General features: G+C 40.6%; 1 protein-coding gene across 5 annotated transcripts in view; it reads right to left on the reverse strand.

The window, feature by feature from the left end:
- Positions 1-19327, reverse strand: part of psd3l (pleckstrin and Sec7 domain containing 3, like) — a 189765-nt gene extending 170438 nt beyond the window's left edge. For 2 of the 5 annotated variants that reach the window (XM_062484652.1, XM_062484651.1), the window contains exon 1: positions 18508-19327. In XM_062484652.1, coding sequence (XP_062340636.1) covers positions 18508-19125 — 618 coding nt within the window. In that variant the 5' untranslated portion in view covers positions 19126-19327. Of the gene's footprint in view, positions 1-3255; positions 3275-3318; positions 3565-3703; positions 3837-18507 lie in introns of those variants that run through there. The other 3 variants (XM_062484655.1, XM_062484656.1, XM_062484654.1) reach the window with 3 other exon arrangements.
- Positions 19328-26278: the final 6951 nt, after the last annotated feature.

The following is a 26278-nucleotide window of genomic DNA, read 5'->3' on the forward strand; positions in this document are numbered from 1 at the left end:
AGCTAACTACTAGACTAACGATATGTGAGAATCGCAGGAGCTAACCAGTTGAAGGGCGTACAAAAATACAGAATGTTGATATCATGGCGTAGAAACATAGCTAGCTACTTGTTACCACCCTAGCCTGTCCCTGTGGCGTTTCTGCAGCTGTCTTGACGTTTTAGGTAGACTATCTCCCAGAAATGAACAGCTTTTAAACTATGGAGGATTATAGGGGCCAACACTAAATAAATAAATACATAAATAATTGAATGGTTGAATACTTGGATAAATAAATAATTATACAACACAAAGCTTAAATAAATGACTAATTATATAATTCAATGCCTAATTGACATATAAAATATATAAATTACAAATTAAATGACACTAAATATATAAATGTTACATGTATTTGAATTTTGAAAACGTATATATATATATATACACACACATGTAACATTTATATATTTAGTATCTCGTTTAATTTGTAGTACATATATATTTTGTATGTCAATTAGGCATTAAATTATATAATTAGTCATTTATTTAATCTTTGTGTTAAATAATTATTTATTTATCCAAGTATTTAACCATTCGATTTTGTAATTATTTATTTATTTATTTAGTTTTGGCCCCTATAATCCTCCATACTAAACTGATGTTCTATCATAGATCATGCGCGGGTTTGTGACGTGACATTAGTTACTTTAGTGAAGTTTGTGACTGTGGTTACCTAGTTAGCCACCGTTAGCTTCACTTTTCTCCACAAAAACGTAAAAAATGCCAAAACTGGGCAACGGAACCTTCCACCCGATACAAGCAATGCTTTCGGGACCAAGACGTTTTTTTAAGGGTGGGAAAATAATATAACATATATGACAGACAATATAGGTAGACTCAGGTGATTTTAGCGCAAGTGCATTTGCACCCCCTACTGTTGGGATGAAATAATTTATTTTCAAATTAATGTAACGAATGTAATGAACATTTTTAAAGGGGTCATTTACTGATTTTATAGGGTATTTCACACTGTTCCTTAAAGATCCTGTAAAGTAAATTCCATGTTTTGCTTCTAAGTACATTATATATGTGTGAAATGAGTTCCTGAAAGCATGTGCAAAGCACTAAAACTTTGTTCGCACTGAAATGTGGAGTTAGACCGAAGAACAGTTTCTCTTCCGTTTTCAGATCAGGTTTTAATGGGCGGAGCCAAAAAATGCCCTATCTACGTCATTTCGCCCCATCTACGTCAGATCACTGAATGGCTCCTCCTGCTGTACTGTTATTGTAGCTTACATCAGCTAGCTAGCTAGCTTCAGGATGTCTCCCACCACCCGCAACTGCCTCATCCCTGGATGCAAGAACTCCAGCTGCGCTGCAACGCCATTTAAGTTCCCTGTTGATAATGAAAGGAAAAATAGGTGGATAGATGTTGTGAAGAGCCACGCTCATGGAAAGCTTCGGATAAACTCCAACAGCCGCCTCTGCGCCACTGACCATTTCATGGCGGACAGTTTTAACATGGACCAGACACAGACGGGGTTCACCAACACACAGCTTTTCTTGCAGCGCGGAGCCATACTGAACATAGCAAATCCTGCTTTACATTGTCCCAGGTTTTCAAAACTGTCCTCTGTGAAATGGTTCGAGCAATTTAGTAATCGAGGGTCGAACTGCACAGGGATCTTCTCATAGACAAACATCACAGCCCGTTGAGTGTTTGGTTCCTTGGGAAGACTGAAAAGTGTCAGCATTCCCTGTACAGCCTGGAACACTGCATTTACGACCTTAATCAATTTTCAATATCCTTGAAAAACCTTCTTCTTTGTAATTCCGTGGAAGTACACAGAGCAGCGCGCAGCAAATTTTAGGGCGTGACCAGAGCCAAAAAAGGTGGAGCCCCCGTTGTGATGTCACAACAGGGATTTTTGGAAACCGACTGTTTTACTGTTGTATGTCCATTTTACCCACGAACTGTCGTTATTCAGCTGACAAGGTAAACTTCGTTTTGCAGTGAATGACCCCTTTATGTGATGTCAGAGTTGTATGTTCTATCATGGTTTGTACTCTAATGATTCATTTTTCTTATTTATTAATTTTGAGCATGTTTTTGTAAGCAAAAAAAAAATCACTACCCTTTGCACCCCCAATTTTAAAACCTAAAATGGCCTATGGGTAGGGTTGGGTAACGATTGGATTTGTACGATTCCGATGCCGAACCGGTACTTTTAAAATTATTCAGATTCATGAAAAACTGAAATGAAAGTAATCAAAGAAAGAGTTTTTTTTTAATGGAAAATTATTTAAATTTAACAATATAATAAAGTTTTAAAGTAGCTTAAATATATAATAAGTAAACCTAAGTCAGTCTAACACGCAACTGCAATAATTTCACAATAAATAAGTTACACTATTAACAAGTAACAACAAAATAAATGTTGAGTTGGTATGCTAACTAAAGGACATAAGTACTCGTTCATTCAACTTTCGACCTATAATCAATGTTGAACATGCAAAAACTACAATCAAATCTGATATTTCTCAACGACAATCAGGCGAGAGACAAATTTAGCCGTTTAACTCCATAGACTCCCATTCATTTTGCACTGGACCGCGATCACTCCCAGTGGAACTCGAGTGTAACTGCAACAAAATTCGGTACAATGGGGCTTAATAGGGAGTGGACAGGCTCTCCTTAGACAAGCTCTGACTAGCCTATATGAGAGAGAATATCGGTTTTGCTTTGCCAAAAGCATAGGCACCCAACAAGGAATCAAAAGCCAGTTTAGCAGCTCAAGAATTGGTAGCTAGGTTAGTTTACACTTAACTTAGATGAATGTGGCATTGCCAAGTTGTTTTGTTGGCTGACAACATTCTCCTAGTTTTCCTAGGAGTTAGCACTAAACTGAATGTTCAGAGAGCGCTGGTGTGGGGTCAGCAGCAGCAAGCTCTCTTGCAGCAAAGGGTAACCTTGCTCTTAGTAAAGATGGTAAGTGACCGAGAAAGCCTTATTGTGTGTGTTGTTGTTGACACCATCAGACCATATGACTAGTCTTGGTATGCAAGAGTGGGGCAAGGTAGCTAGCTGTTTACGTTGCCTGTATCTTACTAAGCAAGGGACAACAATATTAGTATTTTTTCCATCCAGCTGAAAATTGTGTTTCCGGCTGGCTTTCAGTTAGCGAGCTGACTCATTAGCACTACTGCTGCTATATCGCTAGAGTTCTCTAAGGCATGACCACATTAACACCCAAGCAAGTCAAAGCTCCTCACCCCATCCCTATCGTCCATATCCTGATTGTTGTGCGGTTCAAGTGACACTCACTAGCCTTTTACCTTCGAGGTTGGCAAAGCATCTTTAGGTTCAGTCTGCCCGATTCTCTCCTTATCTTCTTGTATACTGTCAAAATGTTCCCTGCACAATTAGTTGACCATCTGTCGACGGTTTGAACTCATTATTGTAACGTTTGCGTTAGCAAGCTAGCCTGTGTAGCTATGCTGGCAGCTGTATCAGCATAGACTCAGTCCGGATGGTTGAAAATGTATTGGAGGCGTGACAACAATCGTATGGAACAGAAAGCCCCACCGACCAAGCGGACGAGACCGAGCGACCTTGTGCTACTTTATGTTCTAATGTTTTAGCATCGGTTGAGTATATCCAGTATCCAAGCAATGCTCCATGGGAATGTGGGATTTGTAGTAGGGAGGCATTCATACTCACCAGGAAAATGATTATTCAATCTCTGTGTTCAGCATTTGATTCGCCGTGCATGCTACTCCTGCTCCCTGTGTGCTACACTTTGCCTTCGGTGTTTATCTATTGACTTTATGTTTGGTTTTCAGTCTACCCCTCAAGCATTGTCAGACTTGGTACGATCCATTATAAAACATTCCAGGTCTCATCTAATTACAGTATAGGCTAAAGGAGATGCACTATGACAACAAAGACATTATGAACATTGAAATAATGAATATATATATTTTTTAAATGTAATTTACAAAGCACTTTACTACGTATTTGTCAACTACCCAATTACAGATCAAATAAGGAAAAAAGTTCTGCCTTTCACCTTGATTTCATTATGTCATTTTACCCACTGAATTGAATTTGGCTACTTATGGTCCTGGGGTGTCGCAAGACCCTTTTTACTGAGGCAAGTGCCCCAGTATGAATCTGCTGTTCCCCAGTAAAATCTTGAGTTTGAAGAATTTACTTTTTTAGTCAGTGCATTCATTTCGATTGATAATCCCGGAAAAAAAGAAATACAGTATCCCAATCAGAATTTAGTATAGGCTAGGAAAACATGACGAAACTAAAGAAAGTTACTTACGGATCATCTTATTTTCACTGAAACATTATAGGCAACTAGCTAACAGGCCATGTCTGTTCTGAATCTCTTGCAGTCCGTTTTATTTTGTCCTTAAGTCAGCTTTATTCTGTAAAGCAGCAAAGCTATTGTATTTGTTAGTTTTATTCTTATTCTTATTATTAGGGTCCAAGAAGCAAATCCGCAACGGCACCTATTGTTTTTGTACAACAGCGTACTAGTAACTACCACACCAAACATGGCCCACATGAGACTATAGGTGGCACTACAGGCCACGCCCCAATTTGTCAATTTGTGTCAAAGGGATGCCATTTCCTGTCCATAAGTCCCAAAATTCTGAAACTTTGTACATATACCTCATTTCTCATGACAAAGCCTCAAGAACCCACAATGGCCGCCATATTGGATTTTTCTGTAAAATATAGACTTGTACAAACCTACAAAAATGTACTCCTCATAAACCATAGCTTCAATTTACTTGAAATGTGGTATGTGTGTGTAGGATACATGTCTTTCTATTTGATATTTAGCAAAAAGGAATGCTATATGGCGGATTTATTAGCACAATGATGAATTTACACCTGTTGCACATATTTTATGTGTCCATAAATCAATGCCACATTGACCTAGGGACTTGATCTGAAGACACTACAAAATGTTATTGAAAATTCGGGATGTGTAGGATTCATATATTTAGCAAAAAGGAATATAAAACAATATGGCTGAAAGGTGCATATTTATGTATGTGAACATTTACCAGTTTCAAAATGACATGACTGTTGTGCAAAGTTTCACCTTGATATGTGGTTTTGTCTAGTTTTTTTCATAAATTCAGTGTTCTGCCAGGGTTCCCTGAGTTCTTTAACCAGGGACAACTTCCTAAACATTAGGGAAACAAGTTCAGCGGATCTATTTCCCACTTTTCTGCTTCCAATAGTAGAATTATCGGACATTATCGTCAAAGCCACGTTCGGCTTTGTGCACGCACCAAAACGTCGAAGGGGGGGGAAACGTGCTAGAGCACTAGTGCAACTTAGCCACCGTGGGGATTGTACACCGCTACCGGGGATATTTCTCTCCAATGTGCGTTCTCTAAGCAACAAACTGGACAAACTTCAGCTGCTGGTGGTGAAAAACAGAGACTTTCATTCATCTTCCGTTTTGTGCTTAAAGGAGACATGGCTGTGTGATTTGATCCCGGACTCTGCACTACAACTGGCAGGTTTTCAACTTGTGTGAGCGGACCTTGACACAGTACTTTGCGGCAAAACGAAAGGCGGTGGTATTTGTTTTTACATTAACAGTGGCTGGTGTGAAGATGTGACTGATTCTGCAGCACTGTTCTCCTGATCTGGAATCATTTTTTATAAACTGCAGGCCGTCATTCATCTTGGTCGGAGACTACAGGCCATCGTCAAGGAGGCTCAACACGTGTTCACCAACCAGATCCAACCAGAGAGTGGGACGGACAAATCCGGACTCCTTGGTTATTGTACTCGGCGACTTTAACAAAGGTAATCTCAGCCATAAACTCCCCAAATACAGACAATTCATTAAATGCCCTACTAGAGAAGGGAATATTCTGGATCACTGCTACACTACAGTCAGTAGAGCCTACCATGCCGTCCCACGAGCAGCACTGGGACACTGACCACGCCATGGTCCACCTGATTCCTGCATACAGGCAGAAACTAAAGCGCTGTAAACCTGCTATGAGGACATCGAAACAGTGGACCAGTGAGGCTATGGAGGATCTGCAGGTTTGCTTGGACTGTACTGACTGGGATGTGTTCACGACTTCTACCAATAGTCTGTATGAGCTGACAGTGACTGACATCATACATCAGCTTCATGAGGACTGCTGTATACCAACAATGACCAACCCTGGTTCACAGCAAAACTCAGAAGGCTGAGCTTGGACAAGGAGGAAGCATTTAGGAATGAGAGCAGAGAAATATTCAAGGTTTCGAAAACAGGTTTAGCAAGGTGGTGAAAGAGGCTTAACGACTGCACTCTGAGAGACTAAAACACCAATTCTCAGCTAACGACTCTGCTTCTGTCTAGAGGGCTTAAGGCCGATATATGCTTCTGCGTTTTTCGAAAAACAGACACATGGGAACGCCCTCGTCTCCGTGGAACGCCCTCTACGAGCTCTCCGTCAGCCCTCGGACAGCCTCGGACACCTTGACGTGCACCTCCTGAATTTTCTAACTATCCGTCGTAATTTCGGATAGTTACGGATACCCCCTTGGCTGTGATCAGTATTAAGAACCGCTTGCGTCAGGGGCGGGGTTGCCGTGATAAACAGGACGAACAGAATCCTTTGACCGCCATTGCTGTAAGTTTTTAGAATTCATATTTCAGCTTCAACAGTACATGTAAATCAGCATCTGAATTAAAATGTGACGAGAAATGGGCAGTGTAGTTGCTGAAAATGTACGTATTTTATTGATGAAACGGCTAATTTGTAAATTTGCTCCGACTTCTCGATAACCTAGGTAAATAAACACTCGACGACGACTTACAAAAAAACGTTGCGCCACCTACTCTTCTGGCGGTGAATTGTTTTCAGCACCCACAGCCTACGGAGAACCATAAACGAAGTTTATCCGTCTGTATCCGTGCGCCCGCCCATCCGTAAACGGAGATGCATAAGCATATTTCGGCCTTTAGGCAGATCACCAACTACAAGCTCAGAGCCCCCCACCCCATTAACAACTCTCGCCTGGCCAACGGTTCTACTGTCAATTTGAAAGACAATTGGACTGCCCGCCCCCTCCACCACAGATACTTTTTTTCTCACCTGCCTGTATCCTTTGTTCGTACCTGCCAGTGTCAGTCTATGTCTTGATTGTGGTTGTTTTTTAATGTAAATAATCTCTGTGTCTTGCTTTGTTCTTTTTGTGCTTTTAACATTTGTATCCCCTCTGACTCCCTATGCTACTAATGCCCTGCTTTGTTTAACCTGCTTGTTTTTTGTTGTTGCTCTTTTGCTTTTTCTGTATGTCTGTACTGCTGTGGTTGTGTGCCGTTGTGTTTTTTAACCACATTTTTCTTCCATAGCCCCCTCTCCCTCAACCCTAACCCTTGTACTTTTTGCCAGGCCATCACTGTAAATAAGAATTTGAGACAACTCTTTCCTTTCAGGAGGGAGAAATTAACAGAAGAGGCAGAATCCCCGCAAAGCAGCTGGGCCAGAATCTGTCCCTCCAGCCACCCTCAAGCACTGTGCTGACCAGCTGTCTCCGGTGTTCACAAACATCTTCAACACCAATCAAGGCCAACCTGACTTAATGACAACAGACCTGTCGCCCTGACCTCTGTGGTAATGGAATATGTTTTGTTCGCACTGAAAAGCCACATAGAATATTTTGTCAAACGTTAATGCATAGGCCTAATAGATGCAATTTTGTTGGATTTATTACCGTGGACCTCCACGTCTACTTTATCTTAAATTGTGAGTCATTAACCTAGCTCCAGTTTGGACAGTGGCTTTTTGAATGGTATAGGCTACTTTTTTTTTTGTTATCTTGAGAAAATAAGTAAATAGGGTCTTTATAGTCACGTACCCTTATTTTATACTCGCTCTGCTGCAACCAAGCCTTGTATTTTACCTGTATAGACTGTTGTTGAATCTTTCAAATATGAAGTTGCTATACATGCTTCTGTATGTTTGATTGACTTATGCTTCAAATACTTTTAACATCAAATAGATGTAATTAGATAAATACAGTTATTGCTTACATACACATTACCTTTGCCACGATCGGCTACGAATGGCGCGAGGCTGTTCACACTTGACGCACATTTCCCTGTGCCAGACACCAAGCTTTTGAGCTTTCCTTTTTCACATTTGAAGCTGACATTTACATTTAGTCGACGCTCTTATCCAGAGCGACTTACAGTAAGTACAGGGACATTCCCCCTGAGGCAAGTAGGGTGAAGTGCCTTGCCCAAGGACACAACGTCATTTGACACGGCCAGGAATCGAACCAGCGACATTCTGATTACTAGCCCGATTCCCTAACCGTTCAGCCATCTGACTATATTTAGGCAACTTGTTATTCCAACAGCGGTCGCAACAGCATCCCAATGTAATGTGGCAACATTTGTCTTTTTTGCCGTGGGCTACTTTTTGTAAAATAGGCTATGTGCTGTTGGTCATACAACTCCATGTATGCCTATGCTACTCAACTTCGATGATTGCGTTATTCCAAAATATCTTCCAAAATGTCTCAGCTGACCAGACACAGCTCAGACACAATGTTTAGAAACAACCAGTGTTGCCACAGGTACTTTGAAAAAGTAACTTAGTTACGTTACAGTTACTTGATTTTAAAAGTAACTTAGTTACTTTACAAGTTACTTGATTTTAAAAGTAACTAAGTTAGATTACAAGTTACTTTATTAGTTACATTCAGCAGCTGCCGACAACACCCCCGCCGCCTCAACATAAAAATAGGTGCGTTCGAACACACCTATTGACAACCGTCTCTATAAGTTTGACTGTGCAGTGCTGCGACTCCAAATGTTTCTTCAAATTTGATGTCGTGTTTTTGTAGCTTGATAGCACTTTGTCGCCACCAGCACAGAGTGTACAACAAACCTTGATATTTCCATCTTTAGCTGACAAATACTCAAAATAGTGATTGTATTCCCAACTCGAAAATGCGCATCTCTCTCTCTCCTGCTACGTTGTTGTTTGTGTCGCTGAGTGGTAGGTCTATGTATATACACGTGACGTGACCCTCGTGGCTGAAAACGTGACTTAATTGTCGCATAGGCTTAACTCCCAGAGACGCAAGAAGAAATCAAATATATATTTTACTATTAATGACAAAATAGTAACGCACAGTGACTTGGACAAGTAACTTTAATCTGATTACTGGTTTGGAAATAGTAACGCGTTAGATTACTCGTTACTGAAAAAAGTGGTCAGATTAGAGTAACGCGTTACCGGCATCACTCGAAACAACTGATTAATATGTTGGCTTGACAGCCAACGCAATCATTTTTATTTATTTATTGGATTTTTATCGGGTTAAACACATTATAGAGGGGTTTGCTAGTTTAAGATAGAAATACTTTATTTATAATAAAATATCTAGTTTTGAGGCACCACCTTAATATTGGTGTTAGGACATTAAGGGATCCTATGTTTAATATGTAGTAATTAGTCTCATCTTTAGGAATGAATTTTTGTGTAGAGCCAATCGTAACATTAGTGAACACGCACACGTCAAAATATCACTGAATCATACAATTAATTTATTCAAGTAAGGTAAACATGGATAGTATGAAAAAGTTTATGAATTTGATATGAGAGATTGGTTTCAATGAACAGAATGAAATGGTCTAACAACGAAAGACTGAAATTGTACAGTCAATGATCCTCACAAATCATAAACAGAGCTCACGCCAATGCCATGTCGGGGAGGAAAGAGCGTTAGCCATAGTTACGTTTGATCAGGGTTGATCGATGATGTTGAGGGCGGTTCGCGTTCAAGGCCCATTGGAAGAATCTGAAGTCAAAGCACGGCTGCGCTGCAGTATCATGAGACTGAGTCTGCTGGATCTCAGTCAGGTCGCAATTAGAATTGCGTTTTTGGTTCTTCTGTTGAATCGTTCAGGTAGTGTTGCAAACACTATAATGTTGAATCCCAGGAGAAGCTTGGCGACGTCCTTTGGAACGCCAATCCTGATGGCGTTCACACCATGGTTGGTTTCACTCAGAGTCAGAGATCGTCTGTCATCTCAGAGTTTTATACAGTTCAGAGGTAGAAGGAGGACCTGTCTGGAGTCAGAAGTTGATTGGATGAAGCTGGGTTCTCAACTCCCCCTCCTTCCTTCACACCTACCAAAGGTGTGAACTGGTCTCTGGCTGGTTCATAGGATTGTTCAAATATTGTTCTGGACATCTTGGTACAGTTACAAAATATAGTTGAATGATTGTTTTATTATGTTAGCTTTGTGTAGATACCAAGAATGACTTGGTTATCTTTCAGGAAGAAGGAGTAGTTAGCGTGAGCCGATCGCGGTGCCAGGTCGAGGCAGTGCCGTAAACCATGAAAATACACCAGGTCATTACACTTGCTCCTGGGAGCTAATGTCTCGTGACATCAGCTGCCTTTGTTCAACAAAGAAGGACCTAAACTGTACATTTTTTAACACTAGGGGCCCTATCTTGCAGCCAGTGCAATTGACTTTGTACACCGACGCATGTATCATTCTTATTTTGCACTCGATACAGCAGACTTTTCCCTTCACAGACGCACTTCGGTAAATTAGGGAACGAACTTGCACTCACGGGGCCGGTTCAGCGAAAAGAGGAGGCGTGTTCCGGTGCAAACGTTCCTTGGTGCTATTTTGCAGTTTCAGAAAACAATTCCGCCACAGTCCAGGAAAAACGTAGTCTAAAGTCAGTGGCGCGTTATTCAGATGCTATTTTAAGGGCGCATGCTTGGCCCGTGCGCACTGCTGACGAGGCCAGGGTCTTCTTCCTGCGAAGCTGCGTTACATTGTTTTGATTTATTGTATGGCTTTGTTACATTTCTTTCATATCAATGATTTAAAGATTTTCATGAGAAATCTCTATGTATGTGACATTTGTAACAATTGTGGCAATTTCCTCCCACGTCTGTTAAACCGAAGCTAATTTGGTTGGGTTTCTTCTCCCATCCCCATACAATGTCACTTCATCTTTTACGGCCCTGACGAGAACGTCAGTCTCTTTGGCTGTGAACCGCTCCTGGCGTGCGCCTGGCAAATCCGCCATTATAATAGCAATCTGCCATGGAACAAGCACGCCTGCTCTTAAAGCGAATGTGAGATGACGCTCTGATTGGTTTATTGCACGTTACGCCCAAACCACACCTATGAGTAATGTAGTTACTTCAGACCAACTCATTTTAGATTTGCGTCGGGCGCAAGAGTCATTTATCCCGCCGGTATAATAGCAACAGCGCCGGAGTCCCGCCCACAAAGTTACTTGCGTTTCGCGTTTGATACTTGCGTTTCAGATCGTTACAATTGGGCCCTTGATGCGCCGAGCCATTAGCGCCATTAGGGGTCAAATTGACCCATGAGTCTACAGACAGGGACGATGTTACTGACATGTAATGATCTCTAGATGGTGCTTGTTGCACGGAGCAAAGGGACGGTATTAAAATGAACGTGTCTTCGGCAATCTGTCATTTATTTCCGTGTTGTTAGTCAGTGATTATTTCATTGGCGAGTTTGTTGTCTAGCCCTTTAATCATTCAGCAAAATTTAATTTATTGGCTAAAGAATGTCAAACATGTTGCGGGTTAGGCTAGACTGCAGTTGGTCTAGTAGCCCGACATATCAACATTTTATAGTCGGCTGACAAGATCGTGTTGTTGTCCCCAGTCAAAAGTATAAACAAGCACACAGGGACATCATAAACATTCAATGGTCTAATTAGATCCAGTTATACTGGCAAAACATGTAATGTTATTCATTTATTGTCAGAACACAGTCCAAGTATTGCAAAAATTAGAGCGAATTGTTTGGATATTCTAGGCTATAGATTTGATGTTAGCCTGTTGATGCTTAGCCTATTCACTTTAACAACTTTTGGAATGACAAGACCCAGTGGATAATATGTCCGAAATATTATAATATTGTTTGAGAATGTGTAATTTGGTATTTTATATAGACTATTACTGTAACATTGGGACTCCAGTTTCAAGTGTAGATGGCGGGTTACGCAAGGGCAGTAGCGCATGTAAAACGAGAGTTGCATTTGATAAATCAATATCTACTACAACTAGCCTGACAGATTATTTAGAATAGCCTAAGTTTTGTTCCCTTTACATCTACGGACTAATTAGAATTAATAGGCTAACAAGATAAGATATACTTTTATTCATCCCACAATGGGGAAATTCGCGCATTGCAGCAGCAAAGTGGACAGAAGTATACATCAATCAAGTAAGTACGAGATATTATAAAAAAGATTTTAAAAGATAACAGCAGTTGCATATGGAGACCAAATATGAATAAACAAATATAAATATTGCGCAGTAGTTTGCACTTTAAGTGTGTCCATGAGTTTTTTAGAGTGGTTGAGTCCTGTGTGTGTTTGTGTGTGTGTAGAGCAGTGCTGGTTGTATATTCTCACAGTTGTCTAATCTTGGGTAGCCTACTACATTGTGCACAGGACTTGTTTTTTTTGTTGAGATGGTAACCCGTGGATGCATCTTTCAAAGATGCGATCCCATCCCCCCTAATGATCGATCGCATAGTGAATCAGTGCATTTGGTCTCAACAGTTCCTTTCAGTGGTGTAGCTTACTCAAATCCATTTACCCAACATTCCAAGTATTCCATTCTGATGGACTACTTACAGCTCAAGAATACATTTCATTTAACTTACTGTATGCGGGGAATAGAATAACAGAGTTGTGGTTTTAGTAGCCTAGCCGAGGTGGGGGCTTATTTACCATTAGAATGGTAAATAAAATTGTCTGGATCTAAGGGTGCGTTCACACTTGGCAGGTTTTGTTTGATGAAAATTAACTTTGATGCGGTTGCTCTGTTAGCGAACTAAGACAATACGCTATAATAAATGGTCCGGACCAAGAGATCCAAGAGAACCGAACTACAAGTGTGAACACAACAGTCATAAACTCCACCAGCGATGAGCAGTAGCCTAGCCCAATTAGAAACTATAGCACCATTTCGTGTTGATGTAAACACACAAGCCACAGCCCAATTTATTGTTCAGGGAGCAAACATTTGAGAGCAGGATAAACAGGACAGCAAGCAGAGATCGTAGCTTCAAGCTTAGAAGTTCCAAACTAATAGGCTACACTTCTCTAATTTTTGCAATACTTGGACCGTGCCCTGTCAATAAATAACGAACAATAACTGTTTTGCCAGGATAACTGCATCTGTCAGACCCTTGAATGTTTATCAGACAATTTCAATAGCTCCTTCTATAGACCTACTGACTAGACCTAATAAAGAAATAAACTGCTGGAGGCAGGGCTTTCTCATATAGAGCACCTCTTCTCTGGAACAAATTACCTGTCTCAATTAAGGAGGCTGATACAGTTTCGACAGTCAAAATTGGGTTAAAAACGTTCTTGTTTAGTCAGTTCTACGACTGCTATAGTGTGTGTGTATGTACTTTCAATGTGAACCTGAAGTGTGTGTTTGTCTGTATATGTATCATATTTAACTTTTAAATTACAATTAAAGCTTCTATATGTTCATGTCACCCCATCTAGATTTTACAAATAATTACTGTATATTCTTACTGTTATTGTTTCTGTTACTAGTTGGAGACGACGGGGGACGGGGCATTCTTATTCGTATGAGATTAACGTATTTTAGAGTTTCTCTTCTCTGGAACAGATTTCATGTTCCAATCAAGGGGGGCTGGCACTATCTTAATGTCTAGAGCTGCATCAAATACCCTTTTTGCTCGGCTAAATTGCTGCACTAGTCCACACTTGACCGGTGGGGATCTCATTCTAATATTACTGTAACTGTTAGCTGCTCCTGGCATTCTCTAATTCCTGCTATCCTCTCTCTGTCCCCCCTCCACACATCCCCTGTGGTGTGGGGGTTTTGAGCTGTCAGCATCTGCCTGGTCGTGGGTCGGTCAACGCTGGACCTGGTCGCCAGTACACATCGATCTGTGACAGTCTGCCAAAGCTGGATCTAGTCGGCAACTGGAAACCAGTCTCCATGACGGACGACAGCGAATTCCCGGTCCCTTTCCTCACCCCCCGGCCTGTGATGCTGCGCCGATCATAGTCCCCAGCCCTGTGGCTACCTCTGCTTATACTGACATTTACCAACTGACCCAATTTGAACACTGGATTTTGGTGTTTTAACACCCATTGACACATCCCTGCTGTATGACTATGTTTAGCCTGTGTTCTGCACCTCTGTTTCACCAACCGTGTCTGGAGGGTGGAATCCCTCACTGAATTGCTCCTCCCAAGGTTTCTTAAATGTTTTCTCCTCTAGTGAGTTTTTCTGGGAGTTTTTCCTTGTTTTCTTGAGGGTTTAGGTTGGTTGAGGGGCAGTTATATGGGCGTATGTGAAGCCCTCTGTGACATTGCTTGTAAAAAGGGCTATACAAATACATTTTAATTTGATTTCTGTACAATGAAGATTTGTCCAAAACAACAAAATTATTCTCCTCATGAACCGTAGCTCCGATTGACTTGAAATACGAAACTGATTTGTAAGACATATGTCTTTGTATAGGTGATAAGCAATGAGTAATATATTACAAAATGGCAAAAAAAATTACATAAGGGTGAATTTGCACCTGTGGCAAATATTTCATGTGGCCATAAATAAGTGTCACATTGCCCTAGGGACTTGATCTGTTCCACACACGAGGAAGACACTACAACATGTTACCAGGCCACATATGTAGTTATGCTAGCTTGAGACTAGCCTGGCTCTGCCCTCCTACGTACTCCCGCACAATTTTAATTGTGCTTCTGTACTGCGTCTGGGCTTGAGGTATATTGGTCAGATGTCTCCGGTAAACTTTTTACCGATCCAATCAGCGAACAGAGGGAGTGGCTGAGAACGACGTTGATGTCGTGCGCTAGTTTGAGTTGTAGTTACGTAATGGCGGCGGAGAAAGATGCGAGCGAAGCCTTTCGGTCCGTTGTGGCAACGCTGCCGAATATCCAGAAGTTAAAGCCGGAGCAAGAACAATCTTTGATCCCCACGGGGTTCGTTTGATTTTCCAGCTAGCTAGCATTATTGGTGAAGGAGTTGGCTAAGGCTGGTTATGCCAGATCCAGAGTGGCTCTGGGCAGATCCAATAGTTTTAAACTTCAACAGAGTACCCACCTTCAAGGAAGTTAACGCTTGTCAATGGATCGAGCCCAGGCTCTATGTACAAATGCAATGTACGAGAGTCTGGTTAGGACCAGGCTAGTTTGAGACCACAATAGCTATGGAAATACATGTCTGTGTCAAGTCCATTTTGAAAAGGTTTGCAATGTTGAGGAGGAACCCGCCATTGCTGCCTGCAGCTATATTTAATATTCCTCTGTCAGGGCCCAGTACCCTGCAAAGTTTAACCTTGATATGTAAAAATATGACTGAATTACAGCTGTTTGAGCTTGGACCAAATCTGACAATGCTTGCCTCAGGAGAAACGTCTTATTTTATTATCCAGTTACTGAATATAGTAAAGTCCAGGTATGTGAATGGCTTAATAGGCTGAGATGATGTGCTGCTAAGCGAAGGGTTGTAGGTTCAAAACCTGAGGCATAGTTTAAAAAAAAAAAAAATTCTTCTTCTAACAGAACGGTTTCTAGTCTTCTGGTCAAATCCTCCGGTTGTAAAACATAGCAATGCGTGTTTATTTGAGCCCATCACAACACTACGATCATCTGTTTAGCGAGACTGTGTAAACCACTGCAAAACAAGCCAGCTTCATCACAGTAGCTAGGTACTTGAAGTCTATGCATGTTAGTGTCAGATTCACAACCAAGTCAGCTGTAATGAAGTATTTTGATTGTTCAGGTGGATCCCTTTCCTGTTGCGCAAATTCATTTCAGTAACCTAAGCCAGGACACATCGCCACTGATGCTAGGCATGATTTGAAATTCCCTTCCATGACAAGTTATGGCACCCCAAAAATGAGTTTAAACAACAGATTTGGAGGAAGAAGAAAAAGAACTGCCCCAGTGGCAACCGACGCAAGCACACCTCACAATTTACAAATACATTGTACACTCTTTAGCTCTAAATATTCCTATTGTCCTTATTACATTGTTGCATACAAAAATGACAGTTGAAGGTCCTAATGAGCACAGTGGCCTACATCATCCGTAAATGAAAGAAGTTTGGAACCACCAGGACTCTTCCTAGAGTTGGCCGCCCGGCCAAACTGAGTAATTGGGGGAGAAGGGCCTTAATCAGGGAGGTGACCAAGAACCCGGTGATCACTCTGACAGAGCTTCAGAGTTGCTCTGTGAAGAGAGTCGAACCTTCCAGAAGGACAACCATCTCTGTAGCCCTCCACCAATCAGGCCTGTATGGTAGTGTCCATACGGAAGCCACTCCTCAGTTAATGGCACAGGACAGCCTGACTGGAGTTTTCCAAAAGGCACCTGAAGGACTCTCAGACCATGGGAAACCTAATTGGTAAACCTCTGGTCTGATGAAACAAAGATTGAACTCTTTGGCCTGCATGCCCAGCGTCATGTCTGGAGGAAACCAGGCATCGCTCTTCACCAGGCCAATACCATCCCTACAATGAAGCATGGTGGTGGCAGCATCATACTGTGGGGATGTTTTTCAGTGGCAGGAACTGGGAGACAAGTCAAGATCGAGGTTAAGATGAAAGCAGCAATGTACAGAGACATCCTTGATGAAGAGTGCTCTGGACCTCAGACTGGGGCGAAGGTTCATCTTCCAACAGGACAACGACCCAAAGCACACAACCAAGATAACAAAGGAGTGGCTTTGGGACAACTCTGTGAATGTCCTTGAGCCCAGACTTGAACCCGATTGAACATCTCTGGAGAGACCTGATTTATTTTGCTTCAACAAAGTATTGAGCAAAGGCTGTGAATACTAATGTACATGTGATAATTCTGTTCTTAATTTTTGCAAATCTCAAAAGAATATTAAACATCTTTAAATATCTTTTTCTTTTTTTATATATATATTATGGGGTATTGTGTGTAGAATTTTGAGGAAAAAAATTGATTGAATCAATTTTGGAAGGCTGTAACATAACAAAATGTGGAAAAAGTGAAGCGTTGTGAATACTTTCCGGATGCACTGTATGTCTATTTCAGGGTTTGATGTAGCATAATTAAGAGATTTTGCATAAATGTTAGATTTCTACTGTAGGAATTGTTTTGGGGACACATGAGCTTTAGGTAAATGTTGATTGTATGACAAATGTCTTTTAAAATCATCTTCAGACATCTACCATTATTGTCTGTGATGGGGTTGAAGATAAATAGTGTCCATATCAGATGAAAGTGGACAATAATAAAAAGGGATTTAATGCTTGAGGTGTGAAAATATGTTTTCTTGAAGTATTAATATGTACTTAATATTAGGGGGTGTTCAGACAATACATTTACTTTAGTACAAATTTGAGTTAAATTCCATTAGAATTACCGTAGCCCAAGAATGACCCAGAAGTTGCTAGATCTAACAATTGTGAAATAATCAGTGATATGATTTAGATTCCTGTCTTGTGAAAAATGTTTTATGGCTGTAAATATGCATTATATTAACTTTCAAAGGTCAGAATATACTGTAATTAAAGGGTGCAATTACAAATATCCAGAAAGTAATTTTGGAAAAAGCGCTTTGGAACAATGCCAATTCCAACTCAAGTGTGTCTGTGACACATTCACGAGGCATCCTCTCCATACAGTGTTGGCATGTTTCAATGAGTGCAGTGCCAATATTAATTACAAAGGTGGAAGTTTGGTTATTAATTTCCTGGGAGTCATAAATTCAAAATACATTTAAGAATAAGATCAATACAGATGATGAGAAACCTATTGAATATTTAAATTATGCATACTTAATAAAGAAAATCCAAAACAACATTTAGTCAGAAAAGGGTATTTGGTCTTGAAATTCAGACATTGATAATCATACAGTAAAATGGACAGGATCATTGAATTTGCTGAATTAAATAATTTCATTCTATGATCTCAATATAAACCGAAAATACTGTATGATGGAAGTAACTAATTTTGTTCTCCAGTAAAAAAAATTGACAACCAAACAATAAGGGGTGATTCAATTCCAGTTGAGGTACTGAGGTTGAGGTACAGCAAATTGATAAAAGCCAAAACAGAGCCCATAACAAATATAATTTCCAAGAGGTGAAAGAAAAAGATTCACTCTAGTTGTCAAACGCCTGTAAACTTCAAACACAGTTGGGTTATCTTCAAAGTAGATGCCACAGATGTAATTTCTTTCTAGTCCATTTAGTCTGAGGAATTATATAGACAAGCCCCGGATACCTAACAGTTATCATTCCATCTGGGTGGGATTGAGTTGGCAAGCATTCTTCATCCTGTGTGGTTTTGTATTTACAGAATGCTTACACTAACAGGAGCATTGATATGTCTAAAACCAATACAGATATTGTGGTTTGTTTTTGTGTAACCAAAACTTAAACTGAGTACATGCTACCAGACTAGTAACAAACTCACCTTCTCTTTCTGGGGTGGTGAAGCCTTGAGCATGGTTGAGGAACCAGTTGCTTTAACCTCAGTTGACTGAGAAATTGTTGGGATGGAAGGTTTAGATGTGACAGAGCTTGTAACAGAGCTTTGCAAAACTGCTGCGGTTGTGACAATGGGATGAGTAACAGCCATTGAGAGACTCAGTGTCATTGCTTTCTTATTCATGTCCCCATGTAATTGGGATGACTTTTCTTTGACAGCATACAAAAAGGAGTTTCTCATTGGGCTCCTGAGGGTCCCTGATGGTTTTATTTGTGGAGCCTTTGGATTTCCAGACTCCTGCTTTTCATTGCAGACCCAGCTGTTATGATTGGGCTGTGCTGGGACTTGGTGAACTGGTTTACTGGACTCTTCACTATTCATCTCATAGATCTTGCTGATCTTGGTGACAGACCCTGGATGTAGAAAGCTTACCCGTGACCCTCCTGAGCGTGTTGTCGAGGGTGATGTTTGGCTGGCGCTCCCGATTTTAGGGTTTTGATTCTTATCATCCATCATCTGAAGACTCTCCTTCCTCAAGACCCAAGCAGAACTATCTGAAACACTGACCAGCAACTTGTAATTCAGTTGAAAATCCCTCTGCATTTAAACACACGTTTTCTTGGTTTGAAGGATCATCTGACACCCAAATTAATAATTAAGCCTTAACTGATGAATAAAGCTCTTCAACGTTTTTATTCACCTCGTCGTTTGAGTTGACTTCCACCCTCAAGTCTGTGACACTGTAATCCTCTGTGTCACCAGGTAAAATGGGTTCTACAGTTGCGGCTGCAGCTTCCACTCCTTCCTCTACAGCGATGCTGGCAGTCACTGCAGTACGCAACTTCCTATGGGCCTTAAAGGGCGACTGCAGTTGGAAGAAGAGGAAGGAAGTCTTGACTTTGCGATGATGATCACCCATTTCCTCTATGGGAGGCTAGTCTTCATGGAATGGGGGTGATGAGCATCCCTCTGTAGTGGTGGTGGTGGTGGTGGGGGGGTCAGAGGAGACAACAGTTTCCCAAGGCCAATCTAGCTTCTATCATTGCAGAGCTGCAGACAGATGGGGACACATTGAAATGAAAATTGCTGTGTAATTTCAATTGTTGTGGATATGCAAAAAAAAACACGGATATCTCATATGAAAATATTAAACCATTTTGATTTTAATTGAGGGGTCGATGTTAGATGTGTGTGTTTCATCTATCAAGTTAAGTTCCTGGCTTTTCCATGATAAGTCTATTCAACTCCGTATTTATTTTCAATAAATAAGACTTGTTACTTGTCAGATGACCTTTGTTTCTTTCTCTCTCTCTCTCTCTCTCTCTCTCTCTCTCTCTCTCTCTCGGGTGGCAGTGCATGTCTGTAAATCCTGTCCTGTAAGTAATGATATGAACAAAAAAAAGTATGTAAATACTTTTGTAAAAACTGTTATACATTTTAATAAGAATGTGAAACTGGTTAGTAGACAACATTCTTCTAATTTGGGCATGTCCCGTCTTTCAGAAAAGAGGAAGCAACTTGTTTGGTCAGAACTTCGTTTTGGCAATTATGGAAATATGGAACGCTGTACTTGTTTTTACATACAGTATGAGAATGCACACAATTTTCTTCAGTCATGTGACTTCATCTGAAATCCTTCAAGATTTTTTTTCTTTCATGTAAAGCATGATCTTGTAATGTGGTTTAAGTATGTTAATTTGAATATGTTTTAATCAGTTCATTAGACATTTCAGGTGTCAAAATGTTGGTAATGTCAAAAAATTATGATTAAGTTTGCTATTGTATCTTTTCAGACAGACTAGCTAAATCCCCCATCTCCCTTTAAAAACACAATGTTTCTGCTGAGTGGGCCAGTCATACAGTGGCAAACTTTCAGTGTAATCTCCAGTCTCGTTATTAGCATGTAGCATAGGCTTAAGAAACAAGCTTAACTAGAGAGGGTACAATTTCTGGGGAAATTGTAGGGTGTGCTTGCTTGCGTCGGTTGCACAGGGATCCGTTTTTGAATGACATTTTTACAACTGATTTCTGTATATTTTATATGAAAATGCATACTTATTATTTATAAAGATTAAATAGATTTAAAAGCTTTTTTTTTTTGCTGCTCATTTACAACTGAAAATACGAGTGAAGTGTAGAATGAAATAGATGTCTTCTCATTTCCCCTGCAAGAGGCAGCCTCATCGTTGAATCAAAACGAATACATTTGGCAGACCGGTGTAAAAATTGACCTAATCTCTATGACTTAAACGTCATTTTAAGTTTTTCCCTTCTCGTGATATTTTCAGGCATGTAGCCTACTCATTGCATTCATTCATGAATAAAGAACCCCCTTTGAAGATTATTCTACGACGTTACCCGGCAGTAGAAGATGGAATCGCGATTCAAACAGTACCATCTGCTAACTGAATATGCCCCCAAAATAAGCTTGACATTTATTTAGTGGAAAATCGCTCATTCATAAAAAGCTCACTGGTAGCGATCATTGTCAGTAACAACGCAAAATGCGATATAGCCCTGTGTGGAGAAGCTGCCCCGGTAAATTCTACTACTGTACAGTACAGTACTAGACTACTGCTGTGTTCGTCTTGGTAGCGATTGCGTTGGTTGAATTCGATTTAACGTTCCGTTGTACGGTTTAGGCTGAAATTAATTATTTTCATGAACAGATTGACAAAGTTAAGGCTGTGGCAATGAAGTTCAAGTTAGTAGTGAAGGATTCTTTTTCTATGTGTCTATTCCAATATGTAATGATGGTAATTCAATGACACAAATCTGTGTTCTAGAAAGAGTGGTCTGGAGTCGCAGAGGTCCGATAATATCAGCTTTAATGCAGCAGTTGGAAATCAACAAGTACAGAGCTCTGGGGTTGTCTACGTTTCCCTACCCGCAACAGAGTTTTGGGCTGGTTCACGAAGTCCAACTGGCTATCTTTCCCTCCCCAGCATATATTTATACAGTGCAATTGAAACACAAGTATTAAAAAAGGGTTGAGCTTGTTCTCTCGTGCATCAGGGAGTTGTTCTTGCCTACGCGTCCCACCTGCTCGGGTGCCGTCTCCACCCGGTTTCAAGGTTGTTTCTGAAAATGAAGAGATAGAGACACAAAGAACAGCCTGCTTCCCACACCCAGTGTGAGACCCAATGTTTAAGCCTGAGCACACTTCTAAGTTCATAACTTTAATAAGCACAATGCATAACTTTAATAAGCACAATATATTCTTTAATCCCTCTTTTGATCTCTGAAAACACCAGAGATCAATCAACATAGCCCGGACCAACCACCGCCTCCTCGTCCTGGTCAGCCAGCCCCAGCAACGGCATTTGGAACCCCTTCGTCGGGTTCTCCTCAGCCGAGACAATGATCCTGTTACACAGGGACCTGATACATGGGATACAGCAACAATCATGTTGATATTGATATAGCACACTCTTAAGTAAAATAGCGGAAACCTTCTTAGTCCAGTACAATTCTAGTGTGGTCAAGCAGTATCACTCTTGACCTAGTCGTAACCCTCTTTTCCGGACTCTCACATTCGTAGCAATAGCAAACGGTTCACTGCCCCTCCTGGCCCTTCTCCACCAACTCCTGGAACGTATGACTGGATTCTGGAGCAGCACAACACATGCTCCAGTGGTACCACGTACTTCCTTTCCTCAGCACCCTTAGGGCGTGCGAGGTTCTCTCGATGACCTTGAATGGTCCTGTCCATAAATGTACAACAGGCTTCCCCGAACATCTGATGATGTATTGGGGCAGGTGGGACAGGGTCTTCAAGGGGAAAGGGGGGCCAGACCACTCCTAGGTCTGATGGGGCATAGGGGCAGATGGGACATGGTCTCCAGGGGAATGGGGCCTTAGAACAGGGGTTAGGTAGTCAGACCCGCCGGTCTGACTCTTCCTGAAGCAGAAAAGAGTTACAGTCCCAGCATCACCTTATCTCCCATGATCAAGCAGTAACTGAGTCAAATGAGATGCGAACAGTAAGGTGTGACAACAAACCCAAATTTAAAAAATATCCCATTACCGATTACACAATGTTGACATACAAATCAACAATAATGATGAGACTATGCAGCGTTATGGCCAAGTGGTGTGGACACACTGGACACAGTGGGAAAACCCTAATGATGTTATAGGGGAAAACCCACTGTCACTCCACAGAGTGGACATTCGACATCCATGTATCCACGGCAGACCTGGACATGCTCACAGGCCCCCTTCACCACATACATACAACTTTAGCCAAGCTTTTAGAATTGTAATAAAATAAAATAAATTAGAAACAAATAGAAAAACCAGAAATTAGACAGGATATTTTAAAGTCTTCATAAGATCCCTCCTTTCATTGATAACTTTAATCAATACCCAAACTCCTCGTTTGACTCCTCCACTCTTTCGTTTACTGCTTCACCTGGAACAGAATTTAGCAGAAGACATCTCTTTTCTAGTTAGCATTTTTTATAAAATTGGTTAACCATTTGATTCGCCTCTTCATCATGCTATGTGAAATGTTTAAGTTGTGGTATTACATATGATCTCCAATAAATCAATTCAAATGGTGTTATGCATCTGGTATAGGACTGGGAAAGACTTCAATTCACATAGTAAACATACTGTATCTATAATTACCAGGCAGTATTTTCCCTTCAGTTTTCTTATTGTTGAGCAAACACATGTAACAGCATCTAATAACGAGCCCCCATATTCAACTCCTATTAGTCATGCCTAGAAATGACAATCTGTTTCTTTGTTCCCTTCTTTAGAAAATCAACTGTTAGTCTAATTTCTTTCACTCCAAAAAAACTTTTCTGTCTTTTAAAACAGTTAAGTTTAAGACCAATATTGTTTTAGATTCTCTATTTTACCAAATCACACCTCTTTTTATCAAAGATATGATAAAAGCACTTTTCATTATGCCAAACCAGAATCCGTATGCTTCTTAAATGAAATATAGACCAAATAATGTTCTTAATGTAGCTATTAACCAAACATTTTTCCCAAATATATTTTCTATAAAGGTCAGATAGGTAGAACTTCATAACTCGTTTTGCTGCAGTTCAAAACGAGCCAATTAGCTCAAACCATCATAACCACAATTAATCAGACTTGATGAGTGTTCCCAAATTATTTCAGAACTGAATGTTATAATAATCCTCTTCATGCACTAATACCATTTATTAATACAACATTATCACAGCCTAACTGTTTATCCCAAACAGTATGCCAGGCTCTGATAAAACTCTCAAATAAAACTTGAAACCAAATTACAATTAAACTCCAAATAAAAGTACATTTAGTTATGTTCTCTTTCTCATTTTTAACCAAATTACATCTAATACCTTTATCAAAACTCTTAAAAACCCTAGATTTTACTATTTTGACTTAAAATGTTATACCATATACCTTTCCAATTGCTTCCTCATAATTTTTCACATACATTTCCTCAAACCATTCTTTGACCAACACAGCTGGTTTGCTCTAGTATAACTCTTCCAATTGTATTAGAACCAATTTATAAACCAGGGGTTCAATTTCTGCATTTTTACTGAATACCCTCACACATCACAGATTTTCCGCCTATAAATCCAAGTTCTGGTCGGAAAGGCTTAAAAAAAAAACCCTCCCTGTTTGGCTAGGAATTATAACAAATGTTGATCACGCATTTGTTAACCACCAAACTTGGGATTCATCTAAACGAACACATCTATCAGCATTAATACTCACATAATTATGCAGAACTATACCCTCTGGGATCACCTTTGTAAGATCTCAAGTAACAGGACTCTTTTAGCCCCCACCTTTCTCCAACTCTCCTCGGGATTTCTGTAACTTCTTGGTCAAAGAAAAAAGCACGAGATTGATAAAAGTGAGTGATTTCACAATTTTGATAGACTTTGCACCGAAGGCAATTATGGTCCTTGGAGGACACCTAGTGGATCTTTTTATTTTTTATTTTATTTTTTAAAGAACGACAGATCTGTTTAAAATACCGTTCAGCTCAACCCGACTCCACACAAATATTACTTTTTCACAGATATGTTTAAAATACCGTTCAACTCAACCCGACTCCACACAAATATTACTTTTTCACATCAATTCAATTCTGTAACCCTCTTGTACCGGAGAGGACAAAGAAAAGACACACCACACTCCTCTCTATTTTTATTAAACTCAATCTGACTCCACACAAATAGACAGTGAAAAAGACAAAGACAACGAGTTTAGGGACTCTAACCCCTGGAAAGGACTCGAACCTCCTCTTGGACAAGGACAACGAGTTTAGGGACTCTAACCCCTGGAAAGGACTCGAACCTCCCCTTGGACAAGGACAACGAGTTTAGGGACTCTAACCCCTGGAAAGGACTCGAACCTCCCCTTGGACAAGGACAACGAGTTTAGGGACTCTAACCCCTGGAAAGGACTCGAACCTCCCCTTGGACAAGGACAACGAGTTTAGGGACTCTAACCCCTGGAAAGGACTCGAACCTCCCCTTGGACAAGGACAACGAGTTTAGGGACTCTAACCCCTGGAAAGGACTCGAACCTCCCCTTGGACAAGGACAAAACACAAAAACGGTTGATTTCCCACCACTGTTGGTTTGACTAGGTACGATGACACATAGTAATCGTCTAAATTTGGTTCTCAGTTCCGAATAGCAGTACTTTGAATTAACAGGTGTCTGCTTACCTTTTTTTTTATGTTGAGGCCTCTGACGATTACGTCTGTCTCCTCGCACCGGTGTATGGGTCTCTCCCCCGATCCGTCGGTCGGGCCGGAACCCTCTGGACTCCCTCTTTTCAGCGTCGGGGTCACCATTTGAAGGATTCTTTTTCTATGTGTCTATTCCAATATGTAATGATGGTAATTCAATGACACAAATCTGTGTTCTAGAAAGAGTGGTCTGGAGTCGCAGAGGTCCGATAATATCAGCTTTAATGCAGCAGTTGGAAATCAACAAGTACAGAGCTCTGGGGTTGTCTACGTTTCCCTACCCGCAACAGAGTTTTGGGCTGGTTCACGAAGTCCAACTGGCTATCTTTCCCTCCCCAGCATATATTTATACAGTGCAATTGAAACACAAGTATTAAAAAAGGGTTGAGCTTGTTCTCTCGTGCATCAGGGAGTTGTTCTTGCCTACGCGTCCCACCTGCTCGGGTGCCGTCTCCACCCGGTTTCAAGGTTGTTTCTGAAAATGAAGAGATAGAGACACAAAGAACAGCCTGCTTCCCACACCCAGTGTGAGACCCAATGTTTAAGCCTGAGCACACACACTTCTAAGTTCATAACTTTAATAAGCACAATGCATAACTTTAATAAGCACAATATATTCTTTAGTAGTCAGATAGTTTCACCTATTGAAAGACTTTTGATTTAAGTAAGGGGAGTGCCGAACATGTTCTGTCGCCGTTTGACTTCTTACAGCTGTGTAGATGTTTTTGTAGTGTGTCTCGCGTAGGCTACAGCGTTGCAGTGAGCAACACTGGTTTGAAACCACAGGTAATGATCATTTCACCCACAAATCGTTTACTTGTAATGTAATGTCATAATAAATCCTACAACGAAAATGTATTTGTGAGGAATGTTTATTTTAACGATTGAAAACAGATGCATCATAGACCACTGTAGTGTGTGTTGCCCGGGCAACAGAGGCTAATGTCATGCTAATGCTTCAGTGAAATAGTAGACTACCGTTTCCGAAAGTAGATGTGGGCCTACTTCCTTAATAATATCAGCTAATATTGTACATTTCAC

Source organism: Osmerus eperlanus, chromosome 18 (genome assembly GCF_963692335.1).
Source record: "Osmerus eperlanus chromosome 18, fOsmEpe2.1, whole genome shotgun sequence".
NCBI classification, from domain to species: Eukaryota; Metazoa; Chordata; class Actinopteri; order Osmeriformes; family Osmeridae; genus Osmerus; species Osmerus eperlanus.